General features: G+C 40.9%; 1 protein-coding gene and 1 long non-coding RNA gene across 2 annotated transcripts; one reads left to right on the top strand and one right to left on the bottom strand.

Annotated features, from left to right (window-relative positions):
- Positions 1-955: 955 nt before the first annotated feature.
- On the bottom strand, positions 956-2,041 carry LOC142095273 (uncharacterized). Its single transcript, XR_012677769.1, has 3 exons — positions 1,819-2,041; positions 1,271-1,340; positions 956-1,103 (listed from the first exon to the last, which is right to left on the bottom strand). It is a non-coding gene; the product is annotated as an uncharacterized LOC142095273 (long non-coding RNA).
- Positions 1,983-11,102, top strand: LOC142095268 (uncharacterized). The gene is made up of 5 exons (XM_075178206.1): positions 1,983-2,088; positions 6,063-6,169; positions 7,375-7,539; positions 7,619-7,733; positions 8,981-11,102. Exons 2-5 carry the CDS (start codon positions 6,092-6,094, stop codon positions 10,375-10,377), a joined length of 1,755 nt encoding a protein of 584 aa, XP_075034307.1. The 5' UTR covers positions 1,983-2,088; positions 6,063-6,091; the 3' UTR covers positions 10,378-11,102.
- The last annotated feature ends 5,295 nt before the right edge of the window (positions 11,103-16,397 follow it).

Genomic DNA, 16,397 nt, shown 5'->3' with positions numbered 1-16,397 from the left:
ACCTGTCCAACATACATTATTATTTTCTGATTCAATAACAAGACAATCTCTTATATATTATGATTACTTTCAAATCATTTTTCTTTGTAAGCTTTTTTGACTGGCACGAAAGTGCCTATTGTATTAGCTTTATTTTTCTCAGCAAGGTCAATGTGTAAGCGGCTTTGCAGCTAGTAGGGAAAGAAGCTACCGGTAGCCAATCACTTCAGTGGAACAGTTTGATGACTAAAATAACTTGTAGTCATCAGAACATTAGGACATTTAACAGGGTTAGATCGGTCTGCAGTTAATCAGAGCACATGAACAGTAGCGAGAACAGAGCCAACTGCATAGAGATTGCAAAACCAGCCTCCATTTAAATAAATTCAACACTTTCAAGATGTTTTAATCTGCTTCTTCTGCGAATATCTCCAGCTTAAGGCTATTTCTTAAAGATATGAACAGTATGGGTTATACTTACCTTTAGTATTAAATTATGTAATCCTGCAGCCGTTTACTCACTTAAGTATTATGGGTCTGAGTCATTAAGGAGTTAAGTTAAGCAAAAGTAAGCAAGAAAGGCAAAACCATGTTGCATTGGAGGGGGAGGTAAATTGTGATGGCAGATTTATATTTGGGGTAGGGCATGTCCTAGATCAACTTTATATTTCAGTGTACAAATAAGCTATCAAGTATCTGTGTGCTACTTAAAAAACAGCCAGTATTTGCCTTATGTGCAAAATAATAAACTAATATGCACCCCTTGCATTGCAACATGGTTTTGCCTAACTTTTGCGTAACTTTCCTTAATGAATCAGGCCCTATGTCACTATAATATTTATTATCTTTCATTTCTAAAGCGCCAACATATTACAAAGCACTGTACGTTGAGGGGACCATGGTATAAACAAAATGACATACAATGACATGAAACATGTGGTAATGATGGCCCTGCCCAAAGGAGTTTACAATCTAAGAGATTTCAAGTTCTCTCACCTCTTCATTTAGCAGGTGGATGATCTTGTGGGTTATTTTTTTCATTTCTTCTATTGCTCCATCTTTCCAGAGTCATTTAAGGTACTTAGAGAGTCAACTTTTTCATTCTGTTAGCTGCACATAATGATCTATTGGAAAGATCAGTTACACATTATACTGAGGTCACACAAAAAATCAAATTTGGCTAAACAGTAATTTTAACAATAAAAAGGACACACATAACTTCAAATGTAGGCTGCGTTATATGAAAACGTTACTAAAGATTATAGTGAGGCTGCGATCGAGTATATTTTACCATATTGGATGGGTCCAATCATTCAGGGCTGCAAGTGAAGCACGCTCCCTTCCAAAACTCTGCGAGGATCCTATAGGTAAAACACACCAGAACACAGATATTTAAGAAGAGGAACCCATTACAAACAGGGCTTATGGCACGTAATTAGAACACACCATCATCAGGACCAATACCAACAGAAACCCATCATTTGGACACACCACGTTCACGACCTAACCACACGTTCACGACCAAGAAAGGTGACCCTATCCGACTTCTTCCATGTATTTTTAAATTGCAATAACCAGGACTGAGTTCATTATTAAATGTTAAATAAATTAATTCAGCCCAGATGACTGTGATTGGAAAATGAAGTAGAAAAAAGCAGCTATAGCAGATCAGGTTGTCAGATTTGTAACAGGATCCCATAAAGCGGACTAAAAACTACTATGAAACATATACTACCCGCAGCACACGACCACTGTGAATAATGAATGATACAGGACCCTATAAATATACATTTAGTGACATAAAGACATAGAAGAAAAGGTTTACAGGTGAGATCATACCCTGGTCACTGTCACACTGTGCTCACTTGGCAGCTTCTCCTGCACAGTAAGGACATGGGGACCGGTCCATCTATCTGGTTCTGCAGAACCCAATACAGCCTCACGTCACTCAGCCCGGTGCGTGACGTCACCGACCGTCCAGCGCACGGCATCACGGGAGATGTAGTTTCCTGGTAGTGTACACAGAGGGGTAGAGCTGGGCATTAGCAGCGTAACGTGCGGGTGCCACAGGGGACTGTGCACTGAGGCCGAGCGAGGAGCAGGGGTGGGGTGAGTGCAGTGAGTCTCCTGTAGTTGTAAGATTGCTGTGTTGGAAACACCAGCTGTCTGTATTAGACACACAGTGCATTTAGACTGTGTAATGTACAGTACAGGCTCCATAGCTAATGTAGAGTGTTATCCAGACTGTATAACCCATGCCTACCATCTCTCATGTATAATGTCACCCTCCACCTCCAGACTGTATAACCTGTATCCTCCATCCCTAATCTATAGTCTCATCACCCACCTCCAGACTGTATAACCTGTATCCTCCATCCCTAATCTATAGTCTCATCCTCCACCTCCAGACTGTATAACCTGTATCCTCCATCCCTAATGTATAGTCTCATCACCCACCTCCAGACTGTATAACCTGTATCCTCCATCCCTAATGTATAGTCTCATCACCCACCTCCAGACTGTATAACCTGTATCCTCCATCCCTAATGTATAGTCTCATCACCCACCTCCAGACTGTATAACCTGTATCCTCCATCCCTAATGTATAGTCTCATCACCCACCTCCAGACTGTATAACCTGTACCCTCCATCCCTAATGTATAGTCTCATCACCCACCTCCAGACTGTATAACCTGTGTCCTCCATCCCTAATCTATAGTCTCATCACCCACCTCCAGACTGTATAACCTGTATCCTCCATCCCTAATGTATAGTCTCATCCTCCACCTCCAGACTGTATAACCTGTATCCTCCATCCCTAATCTATAGTCTCATCACCCACCTCCAGACTGTATAACCTGTATCCTCCATCCCTAATGTATAGTCTCATCCTCCACCTCCAGACTGTATAACCTGTATCCTCCATCCCTAATGTATAGTCTCATCCTCCACCTCCAGACTGTATAACCTGTATCCTCCATCCCTAATGTATAGTCTCATCACCCACCTCCAGACTGTATAACCTGTATCCTCCATCCCTAATCTATAGTCTCATCACCCACCTCCAGACTGTATAACCTGTATCCTCCATCCCTAATGTATAGTCTCATCCTCCACCTCCAGACTGTATAACCTGTATCCTCCATCCCTAATCTATAGTCTCATCACCCACCTCCAGACTGTATAACCTGTATCCTCCATCCCTAATGTATAGTCTCATCCTCCACCTCCAGACTGTATAACCTGTATCCTCCATCCCTAATGTATAGTCTTATCACCCACCTCCAGACTGTATAACCTGTATCCTCCATCCCTAATCTATAGTCTCATCCTCCACCTCCAGACTGTATAACCTGTATCCTCCATCCCTAATGTATAGTCTCATCCTCCACCTCCAGACTGTATAACCTGTATCCTCCATCCCTAATGTATAGTCTCATCATCCACCTCCAGACTGTATAACCTGTATCCTCCATCCCTAATCTATAGTCTCATCCTCCACCTCCAGACTGTATAACCTGTATCCTCCATCCCTAATGTATAGTCTCATCCTCCACCTCCAGACTGTATAACCTGTATCCTCCATCCCTAATATATAGTCTCATCCTCGACCTCCAGACTGTATAACCTGTATCCTCCATCCCTAATGTATAGTCTCATCCTCCACCTCCAGACTGTATAACCTGTATCCTCCATCCCTAATGTATAGTCTCATCCTCCACCTCCAGAGTGTATAACCTGTATCCTCCATCCCTAATGTATAGTCTCATCATCCACCTCCAGACTGTATAACCTGTACCCTCCATCCCTAATGTATAGTCTCATCCTCCACCCCCAGACTGTATAACCTGTATCCTCCATCCCTAATGTATAGTCTCATCCTCCACCTCCAGACTGTATAACCTGTATCCTCCATCCCTAATCTATAGTCTCATCACCCACCTCCAGACTGTATAACCTGTATCCTCCATCCCTAATGTATAGTCTCATCCTCCACCTCCAGACTGTATAACCTGTATCCTCCATCCCTAATGTATAGTCTTATCACCCACCTCCAGACTGTATAACCTGTATCCTCCATCCCTAATCTATAGTCTCATCCTCCACCTCCAGACTGTATAACCTGTATCCTCCATCCCTAATGTATAGTCTCATCCTCCACCTCCAGACTGTATAACCTGTATCCTCCATCCCTAATGTATAGTCTCATCATCCACCTCCAGACTGTATAACCTGTATCCTCCATCCCTAATCTATAGTCTCATCCTCCACCTCCAGACTGTATAACCTGTATCCTCCATCCCTAATGTATAGTCTCATCCTCCACCTCCAGACTGTATAACCTGTATCCTCCATCCCTAATATATAGTCTCATCCTCGACCTCCAGACTGTATAACCTGTATCCTCCATCCCTAATGTATAGTCTCATCCTCCACCTCCAGACTGTATAACCTGTATCCTCCATCCCTAATGTATAGTCTCATCACCCACCTCCAGACTGTATAACCTGTATCCTCCATCCCTAATGTATAGTCTCATCATCCACCCCCAGACTGTATAACCTGTATCCTCCATCCCTAATGTATAGTCTCATCCTCCACCTCCAGACTGTATAACCTGTATCCTCCATCCCTAATGTATAGTCTCATCACCCACCTCCAGACTGTATAACCTGTATCCTCCATCCCTAATCTATAGTCTCATCACCCACCTCCAGACTGTATAACCTGTATCCTCCATCCCTAATGTATAGTCTCATCCTCCACCTCCAGACTGTATAACCTGTATCCTCCATCCCTAATGTATAGTCTCATCCTCCACCTCCAGACTGTATAACCTGTATCCTCCATCCCTAATGTATAGTCTCATCACCCACCTCCAGACTGTATAACCTGTATCCTCCATCCCTAATGTATAGTCTCATCCTCCACCTCCAGACTGTATAACCTGTATCCTCCATTCCTAATGTATAGTCTTATCCTCCACCTCCAGACTGTATAACCTGTATCCTCCATCCCTAATGTATAGTCTCATCACCCACCTCCAGACTGTATAACCTGTATCCTCCATCCCTAATGTATAGTCTCATCATCCACCCCCAGACTGTATAACCTGTATCCTCCATCCCTAATCTATAGTCTCATCACCCACCTCCAGACTGTATAACCTGTATCCTCCATCCCTAATGTATAGTCTCATCACCCACCTCCAGACTATATAACCTGTATCCTCCATCCTCCATCCCTAATGTATAGTCTCATCCTCCACCTCCAGACTATATAACCTGTATCCTCCATCCCTAATGTATAGTCTCATCCTCCACCTCCAGACTGTATAACCTGTATCCTCCATCCCTAATCTATAGTCTCATCACCCACCTCCAGACTGTATAACCTGTATCCTCCATCCCTAATGTATAGTCTCATCCTCCACCTCCAGACTGTATAACCTGTATCCTCCATCCCTAATCTATAGTCTCATCCTCCACCCCCAGACTGTATAACCTGTATCCTCCATCCCTAATGTATAGTCTCATCCTCCACCTCCAGACTGTATTACCTGTATCCTCCATCCCTAATGTATAGTCTCATTCTCCACCTCTAGACTGTATAACCTGTATCCTCCATCCCTAATGTATAGTCTCATCACCCACCTCCAGACTGTATAACCTGTATCCTCCATCCCTAATGTATAGTCTCATCACCCACCTCCAGACTGTATAACCTGTATCCTCCATCCCTAATGTATAGTCTCATCACCCACCTCCAGACTGTATAACCTGTATCCTCCATCCCTAATCTATAGTCTCATCCTCCACCTCCAGACTGTATAACCTGTATCCTCCATCCCTAATGTATAGTCTCATCCTCCACCTCCAGACTATATAACCTGTATCCTCCATCCCTAATGTATAGTCTCATCCTCCACCTCCAGACTGTATAACCTGTATCCTCCATCCCTAATGGATAGTCTCATGGTTTCATCTGCCTCCAGACTGTACATCCCTTAAGTATGTTTTAAGTTGATATTGCAGCAAGTCATCTACTCGTACAATTTACCACATTTACACTTTGATTGACAGAGCTTGAAGCGACTGGAAGTGTTTTTAGGATGGACAAGGACAGGAGTCACATGACTGAGAGGATATTAAATCTCACCCTGGAGATCATCTACCTGCTGACTGAAGAGGTGAGGGGATTTGGGGAAATAAAAATGTCTCCACTCATGCAACTAAATATATGAGAAATTATATTGATCTTAATGGGTATCGTTCATGCTACACTGTACCTTATCCTAATACATCATCATCATCACCATTTATTTATATATCGCCACTAATTCCGCAGTGCTGTACAGAGAACTCGCTCACATCAGTCCCTGCTCTATTGGAGCTTACAGTCTAAATTCCCTAACACACACACACAGACAGAGAGAGACTAGGGTCAATTTGATAGCAGCCAATTAACCTACCAGTGTTTTTTGGAGTGTGGGAGGAAACCAGAGCACCCTGAGGAAACCCACACAAACACGGGGAGAACATACAAACTCCACACAGATAAGGCCATGGTCGGGAATTGAACTCATGACCCCAGTACTGTGAGGCTGAAGTGCTAACCACTTAGCCACTGTGCTGCCCCAACAGAACTATAGATAGAGAAAATGTTAGAGTAAATATCCCCATTTTCCATTATTGAAGTCACCTCAGATTTTCATGACTAGTATTAAGCCTCACATTATTTGATAGGATATTTAGATAAGGAACATTTTTGGACAATGCATTAGGTTACGTGGTAAACCCATCAATATAGTCCATTTGTTTTTATCTTTACATTGACACACCTACATTTTGTGCTTCCTCTGTTTGCATTATATCAGATTTACCATAGGAGCAGCAGTCGTAGTGTTTTATGAAGAGAGAGCGCCCCCTATATATCATAATTAGATTACATGAATAGTGAGTTTGGGACTACTGCTTTTCGGTCTGAAATATTGAAAATGCCAAGTTTTGGGATGTCTTGTAATTGGTTATGGGTTATCTGCCACCACTGAATTTCCTACTGTTTTATTATGCTTACAAAGACGGTTAAGCTGGATGTTGTTGACTTCATCTTGTTTCTTTCACAGACCTCTACCTTCTAATCCTAGCCCTGAGGTAAAGTTCTTTGTAAGGAGGAGATAGAGATTTGTGTTAGTATGTTGCAGAGGCTAACATTTAAAATGTTTTAATGCCAATTTTATAAGACGTGATGTGAACATTTATTTCATTAAAGAGCAAAGTTGAGGACGAGAGGGCTCAAAAATAGAGAATAACATTTCCAATTGATGACCATGTTCGGACCAAATCTCTGATGTGGTAAGAAATTGAAAAATAATATATTTGGGTTACGTTATAGGACTATATTGTCGTCAAGAAAATCAACAACCATGTTGCCCACCCTGTCACGCTCTCAGAGGAATTCAGCGTCACCATGGAACCTCAATCAACGATACAGGAGACAAAAAATAACCAGAGGATTCTAGAACTCACCAACAAGATCATTCAGCTGCTGACTGGAGAGGTGACTGCTGGGAATGGGACATTATACAGTAACACCAGGGGATGTGTCTGGGTGATGACTGTATCATTGTGTGTGTCAGGTTCCTATAAGGTGTCAGGATGTCGCTGTCTATCTCTCCATGGAGGAGTGGGAGTATTTAGAGGGACACAAGGATCTCTATAAGGAAGCCATTTACCAGCCAATTACACCAATGGGTAAGGGAGTACTAAGTAGTATGTATTTAAATATGTCCTTTGTAACATTCTTGTCTTTATTAAATACAGTAAAATTACTTTTAATAATTTGCAGTATTGGCACAATACTAAGTTGTAGAAATTGTGGAAAAGATGATAGTATAGCAGAATTTAGTCAGTTTATTTCAGTCTAACAAGTTCCTCAGCAATGCGCTTACTGAGGTGACGTATTCTCTCTACGCCTTACCCATTATGCCAAACAAAATTACATATATGTCAGCGGACAAGGCCCAATCATGTTTATTGTGTAACTTTAATACACAAGTGACATAAATTTATGTAGAGTATCCTGTAAATAACATTTGGCGACTAGGGATGCCATTTATATAGAATGTAACATGCAGTATATGGAGAGTCGTGATGTCACTTGTGTCACATGATCATTCTGCGACTGTTACGTATTGTCCTGCCCTCAGTACTTTTTATGCTGTTGGAGGGATGCTGCTTGTGGCTGAACCTCTATGACGTGCTCCCGGGTCTGGTCCTCCTAACAGGTCACATTTTGAGGATATAACTGTGTTACCTGTTAACAATACATTAAATCCTCAAAACAAGACCTGTTTTTGGCAAAAAAAAAAAATCCAAAAACATTTTCCAAAATATTTATTTGCTCATATATTACAATTATATGAGTAATGCGAATACTTGTATTACCAACTGTGAAAGATATTCTTATTTCTGTCACTCTCACATCATAAGGCAACAAAGATAACGACATCTTTCCCTGCAGTGTCCATTTTGGGACATACCTCTCTGATGCCAGATAATATACTTCGGTTGTTCATATACTATGTTGGAACAACACATTCATCTCTTCTTTTATCAAATTTACCTCAGCTGAATGTTACACTACTCCCAGCACACCCAGCACCTCCCCCACAATACTGTCTGACAGATTTTGTTTCTGGCATAAAAAAAAGGAAAAAGCAATACTAAACAAAAGGTAAGTACAGCAAAAATAGTTTAATAAAATGGCAATAGAAATAGAACTCCAAAGTGACTAATTTATACCCGTACAGTAGGGTTTGTAATATTTCATATATCAAAATGAGCAAAATCCACGGTAGAATTAATTTAATCTCTGGACTATGAATTTTGTCCATGTCTAATCTGTATTTTTTATAACAAATAGGTATGACACAAACAGAAACTGAGAAGGGTTCTTGGGAATGTAATGCCTATGTGTAACACATCTCTTCTCTAAACAGGTGGATCCAAAGTTGCATCTGATGGAATGCACACGGACGCCCTTTCACCAGACGATGGGAAACAGGATAACCTATATTTTCAACGTGACCAAGTTGAATTGTATCAGAAAACACTTAACAGAACTGAGATAAAGGGAAAGTATGTGCATACTTCAGAGGCGTATAATCAAAGTAATTCCACAGACCTCCTCACACATGTGACACAAAGTGGACCTATTAAAAAGAAAGAGTCTGCCTTTTGTGAGGAGGTGAAGCTCAAAAATGGGGATAATTATATCCCCGCTCAACTTGCAAAGTCAAAATATTCATCTATTGAGATTGAAATGGAGTCTGACTCGTGTGAAGAAAATACTCCCCCAGAACTCATCGCACATGTGTCTACCAAACAAACACAGACAGAAAGTGTGTCTACTCCTATAAAAGAAGAATACGTCACATACGATGAGGAACATTATACACACTCTGATTTATATACTCCTGTGGAGCCAACAGACGCTGACCATGTATACAACTCCGATGACAGTAATGCACTAACAACTAACATTTTGTCAGTAATGATGTGCAGTCAATGTGGTGGGTACTTCACTATTAATTCAGATGAGAAACATGATGACAGAACACTTCTCTGCCAGAAATGTTCCACCCCTGACTCCAATCTTGTTAGACACGGAACAGATGGCAGAGAAAAATGGATGTCCTCTTCTTCTTACTCTGGTAGAAATGTTAATCAAACTACAAGCCTTCAACTTCAGGGATCTCCCAAAGGCCAGACTGATTATGAAAAATGCTTTGACTCAGGGATAGATTTTGATAACCCTCAAAGGTGGACTTTCGAAAAGTATTCAGACTCCTATTCAGAATTTGGAGAGCAAACAGTAACGCAAAAACAACTCGACAGACATCGGGGTATTCATGCTGGGGATAGGCCATTTTCATGCTCTGAATGTGGGAAATGTTTTACATCACATTCACACCTTGCTAGACATCAGAGAACACACACAGGGGAGAGGCCATTTTCATGTTCTGAATGTGGGAAGTGTTTTATTAGACAGTCACATGTCGTTAGACATAGGAGAATACACACAGGGGAAAAACCATTTTCATGTCTGCAGTGTGGCAAATGCTTCACCAGAAAACCAAATTTTCTTCATCATCAATTGATCCACACGGGAGAGAAGCCATTTTCTTGCGCTTATTGCGGGAGATGTTTCAGAGATCATACTCGTCTACTTAAACATGAGAGCAGACACAGAAGCGAACAGTCTTTCTCATGTTCTGAAGGTGGGGAAAGTTTCCAGATGAACCAGCATGTAAAACTCCATTTTAAAGTTCATAGAAATGATAATGCATCCGTTTTACATGAGCTAGACAAACTTGGTCAACCCGAAAAGATATAATGTGTATATGTATATATTTATATTTTCCACCAGTTTGGGGCAGTAGAGACAAATTCACAATAATGTGTACTGGAAATTTAAGAGCAATGGGTTCAGTTTGTTCTTTTTGAAATGTCATTCCCTCGCCACCAAGCAAGACTTTGTAAACACATTTATAATTACTACAAAGGTTTCTCAAAGATATGAGTCTACTGCTTATCTAGGCATTGAGAATGCATTCCATATTTCCATTTTCATGAGAAGCAAGGGATAAGGGAACTCGGACAACTCACATACAGTGGGCAACATGTTATTTTGTTCACCTGCCTTAGAAGTGGCCTTTGGTCCCACAAGAGGTCCTACACGTTATCTTTACAGAGAAACAGTAATTTAACTTATGGCCGGTAAATCAAGCCGGTGAGAAAACGTTAACATTCAATCATGTATAGGCAGCATGGCTGTTAGTGGTTAGCACATCTGCCTCACAGCATTGGGGTCATGAGTTCGATTCCTGACCATGGCCTTATCTGTGTAGAGTTTGTATGTTCTCTGGGTGCTCTGGTTTCCTCGCACACTCCAAAAACATACTGATAGGTTAATTGGCTGCTGACAAAATTAACACTAGTGTGTTTATTATGAGAATTTAGACTGTAAGCTCCAGTGGGGCAAGGACTGATGTGAATGAGTTCTCTGTACAGCGCTGCGGACTTTGTGGCGCTATATAAATAAATGGTGATGATGATGTACTAATGTGCTACACAGACTGTGTGACTTCACAGCACTCACTGAATCATTAGAAAGAGGTTCAGAGGCGAAATGTGCGCTTACCCATCCCTGCTCCAAAGCATTTACAGGTAAACAATGGGAATCTTTACAGTAGCAGAGCCACATCTATGAGATATATTGTGGTATATATGGATAGTTAGGATACAAAAGGCAGAGCACAAGGAAGGTAATCCATAAAACACAAAGATAATATAAAACATAAAATGTAATCACACCCATGATTATGAAAAACATAGAAGAGCAGAATGTGAAAATACAAGGAAGAACCAAGGTCAGAGTACACACAGTTAGGCAGGAGATGAGTCCAAGAGGTAGATTTACTAACACTGAAATTCAGGAGTCTACCAGACATACTGGGCGAGTAGACAAGTAAGACTCATTTGTAATTTCAGAGTAATGCTTAACACTTAGACCACTTTTTTTAATTAATTGCATTTTTCTCCTTAAATAATGCTCGTGGAGCCTGATTACTGCCTTAAATGAGACATGAGAATAAGGGAACATCAGCATGCTCTTTATTTCATATATCACATTTACACAGTTTAACGTTATTTGCCTGCATAAGATTATAAAATGTTTCTATCTCGTGCAAAAGGCTTCCCATTGAAAGTAAATATCGTGTTGCACAACAACGACAAAAAAATCTGATTTTAGGATATCTGAGCGGTATGAGGCACTTCCCTGCATTCAGCAAAAAAAGTCCCAATCCTTCTAGCTTACCCCCAGAGAAGGAGCAGAGCTTTGCCCCCATCCAGTTGCTATGTTGACATGCTTTTCCTAATATAAAAGGTAGCAATAGTGCAGAATTAGGCATGTAACGTCCCAAACTTTCTGGAGTAAATTTTATAAATGGTAATGTTTGACGTGGCATTACATTGTGACAAAGAGTTGTGATTTCCAACCGTAAATTATTGCTATGATCCCTGATTATTAGGGAATACACTACCTTATAAAGCCTTTCACTGATGTAGATGATTCCTAACGGGATGGCTTCATATGGAGGACATTCCACAACATATAATAGCCGGTGGTGATGTCTCTTATTTACTGGTTTGATGGGTGTTTGGGTGACTGGATGCTTCTGGCAGATCTCTGATCACGCTTCAGAAACGTTGGGACTACTCATTGAAATAAGTGGTCAGATAATTAAGGGAAACCGAGTGAATATTGACATTCATTTGGCATATCACGATTTTTCCTGAATACAATGATTAGTTGTATATTGAGTAAATAATGGGAGATGATGACAAGCATAAACTTGAAGCAACATATCCTACATCACACTCATGTGCATCTTCTGGGGTTCTGGGGAGTAAATTTCTGATGAGTTTCTAGCATGGCTCTATTGGACCTGCTTCCAATATGAAATTAACAATATTCATGGTCACCTGGTAAGTGGTCTAGTAGAGAATTTCCATACCGAGTTGACTCTCCTACCCATGGCATTTTAGTGGTTTGCTTTGTATGTAGTGAAACCGCTTTATAATTCAGCCCAGGGACAACACCATATTCTTATGGTAATAGGTTACGTTACTGGGTGCCCGGAAACTACCTCTTTGTACAGTTTCTGGCATAAACACTGCCAAAGTTTTTGCTTATGTTTGGTAGGGTGGGTAACAGGCTATTGAATATGTTTCATGTCTCAAGTTATGAAGGAATTGTGTTCCCTAAAAAAAACATTTGTACTCCTCAGTATGTCGCACTAAGATTGATGGTTTAGTGAAATAGTATACTTAACCCCTAAATCATATACAGAAAGCATAATGGTGATCGAAAAATCTGGATTTTGTTTTCCCTGTGTCCTTTTTTGCAATCGGGTTTTCCAGACTGGTTATTTCCCCATGGACCTGCTGTATGCTAGACACCATAGAGTCTTGCCAAATATGTAAAAAACGAAAACACGGGGAACCAAAACCACTGCCATCACTAGTAAGTGTTTCAAATGCAAGAGCAAATCTTGCTCAAGAGTGTGAATTTGCATCTGGACAAACCATGATGCAATGCTAGGGGTGCAAATGCAATTGTGTTTTTATCATCCAGGGGAAATGCTCCTTGCTTTTGCATGTAGCTGACAAATATAAGACAGATTTATTTTAACACTACGATTTACAGTTGAGATAGTACGTGTCCCCCTCCCAACTCTAAATATGCACATTTTAAGTTTGTCCCCCACCATGCAGTGCAACATGGTTTTGCCAAGAGTATTAAATGAGGAGCAAAGTGTTAATTTTGATACCAGTTGTGAAGCATAAGTATCTGACCACTTGGTAGAGTCCATTTCAGGTACTAGAGAATAGGCAATTTCAACTACGTAGTTCATCAACCAGGGCACAAAATGAACAGTTTTATCTTACTAATGTGTTAAAACTATAAAGATAGACATGCTTTATTAACCACAGTTGTTGAACATGACATAATCACAAAAGATCAGAAGTGAAGATGTTGGTTATAAGGTTAAAATAATGCTTGACACTGGTGTATTTGAGATTCCTCAAAGTATTTAGTCCATTACTGTTGTGCTTGTACTGAAGCCAGATGGCTCAACATAGTTATGTAGTGATTTTAGGAAGCCAAATTTTGTATCTATATTTGATATAGGTAGAAGTGTGGCAAAACGTCAGCTCTCAAAATCTTGATACTTCGGTTTTTCAGGGGGTTGTCTGCTTGTTACTGAAATAACAATTTTCGTTAATTTTGCTCCCCTGTCTGATCTAACAAAAGATAAGAACTCTTCTCTGAATAAGAGGAATGATCAAGCTGAGGATGCATCTAAATGGGCATTGTGCTGAACCAGCCTTGTTCACTCCTGACTTTCTTTTCTTAAGATTATCCATTGCAGACAAATCTTTTTATAACTATTTATTACTCTCTGGTATATCTGATTCTCCTGATACATTGGAAGAGAGGTGTCTTCATTGAGGAAGAGAAAATTCTGATGAAATGGTAGGCCTGGGCTTTTTCTCACTTATTGGTCTATTACTTTACTGCCAACCTTACTCACCTCTTAAGAATAAATCCCACATGTGTCCTGCAGAAGTATTGCGTTAGGACATGGATGAACTGGAATGTTTGGCCAAACTTGGCACGCTTAAGAGTGTGATTTTTCTATGTGCATCATACTACCTGTCTACGTTTACTGAAAGACAGAGGCAGCCTAGACTGAAAAATGATGGGAAAATTAATTGACAATAAAGATACATATAGGTAGTGTTTCCACTTACAGGTTTTTCTTGTATTTTTTTTCCTGGTTTCCCGTAGTGTTTCACTTACAGAGGGTTTTTTCCCAGTTTTCCAGGAAAAACAGGTCAAGACCAGGAAATCTGGAATTTGAAAGTGGAAACACTACATACAGGCCCAGTGTCACACTGGAGTAGAGAAAGTTGGGTGCCAAGTTTCTACTTATCTATTTGCAGTGAACACTGCACGAATGATGCCCATGTTTATGACATTTCTGTTGCTTATACAACATTGTGATTTGTACAAATGTCAGTTTTTAAAGGGATATCAAACATTAACCTGTTTAAGGTACACAACATCTGCTCCACAAAAGAAGAGTATCTCCATCTCAAATGTATATTCCCAGCATCACCTCTGGCTGTGAATGCCAAGACAAAAAGTCATGAAGCTAATATGGGGGTATATTCCAGTCACATACTTTGGAATTTGCACAGTCCTGCTCGTTGGGGTAAGATGTTGGGTAAAAACTGAATATTAGGACATGAATCCTTTAAAATGTAAATTTATATTTAAGGATTGCTCATGATGAAGTGCAAAGAAGAGAGACAGAGTGATCTCAATTTTAAAACACCCACTAATTGCGAGTATGCATGAAATACTCAGTTATTTGATTCATAAACTTGGTACATTTTTTAGCGCAGAAAAGCGGCTACATGGTAACAAAGGCTGTAGACATTATGCTGCCCCGTGATGACCTCTGGTCAATGATTTCTTAATAGAGTTTATGTACATGCGCAGATTTGACACTTTTGCTGTGGTTTTCCTTAATTAGAAAAAAACCAACATCTTCTGCCATGCTTTGCTGTGTATGGTTATGTTCTGTGATCTATCTCAGAAGGAGGGATGCAGGTGGTTGGTTGTTGAAACTACCAGAGACCCCCTAGGAGAGTTATGTACAGGTGAGTGCGTATCAGACTTCCACATGTTATATTAACTTTATAGAGTCTAACCTCTGGGTGCAGAGCAGGTCATGTGACACAGAAGTCAGCTGCCCCCATTCTGATTAGATTGGGAGCAGCCGATTGGGGGCTGCAGGTGACAGCTTGGTGGGCCAGTGGGCCGTCTGTTGCCCACCGCTGTTGTAACTTATTCCATCCATATATAATGTATAGTCTTATCATCTGCCTCCAGACTGTTTAACCTGTACCCTCCAACCGTAATGTACAGTCTTATCATCCACCTCCAGATTCTATAACCTTCTATTCCTAATGTGTAGTATAATCCCTCTACAGACTGTATAACCTGTATCCTCCATCCACAATATATAGTCCAATTCTCCATGTCATGATTTTGGCCTAATGAGGAATTTGTAAAATTAATATATTAATGTGTGTCAGCATCTATTCCAAAAATCTGTGTATAGTAATTTACTATACACAGAGTCTCCTTACTGAGGACATCTCGTGAGTCTCACTCTCACGAGACCTCCTCAGTAAAGAGCGTACAGCGCGCCAGAGAAGGAGGTAAGTGCCGGGGGGAGGGGGGGGGGGCACGGGCAGCTCGGATCACAGGGTAGGGGAGGTTCGCGGGCAGCTCGGATCACGAGGGGGGGGCCTCATGGGGGAATGGAGGCCCCCTTAGCCCAGGGGCCTCCATTCCCTTAATCCGGCCCTGATAGTAAACAATGGGTTAATGTACGGCAGAGGCCTGGGTTTGGTCTCGCCCAGGGCCATCTTTTTCATTGGGCACGATGGGCAGCTGCCCGGGGGCCCCACGGGCAAGGGGGCCCCATAGGCACGGCTCTTAATGAGAATGAATAATCCTGCAAAAGAAAAAAACCTGCAAGAAAAAACCTTCAAGGGTCACTGATCAAGTACATCTATCTATCTCTATCTCTATATATATATATATGTGTATCGGTATACATCTATATCTATATCTATATCTAGGGGCCCCGGTGCACTGCTTTGCCCGGGGGCCCATAATGTTGTTAAGATGGCCCTGGTCTCGCCTAGCTTGGATTGTTTACTCTGTGATACCTACTATTACAGATACAAAGATAAGATCATCATTACAAC

Source organism: Mixophyes fleayi, chromosome 6, assembly GCF_038048845.1.
Source record: "Mixophyes fleayi isolate aMixFle1 chromosome 6, aMixFle1.hap1, whole genome shotgun sequence".
NCBI lineage: Eukaryota > Metazoa > Chordata > Amphibia > Anura > Limnodynastidae > Mixophyes > Mixophyes fleayi.
Note: the sequence above shows the minus strand (reverse complement) of the source record. Positions and strands in the feature narration are given on the sequence as shown.

Coding starts and splice junctions, on each gene's coding strand:
- LOC142095268 (XM_075178206.1), top strand. CDS start 6,092: ATGGACAAGGACAGGAGTCACATGACTGAGAGGATATTAAATCTCACC. Junction 6,170..7,374: donor TCTACCTGCTGACTGAAGAG/GTGAGGGGATTT, acceptor GTTACGTTATAG/GACTATATTGTCGTCAAGAA. Junction 7,540..7,618: donor TTCAGCTGCTGACTGGAGAG/GTGACTGCTGGG, acceptor TGTGTGTGTCAG/GTTCCTATAAGGTGTCAGGA.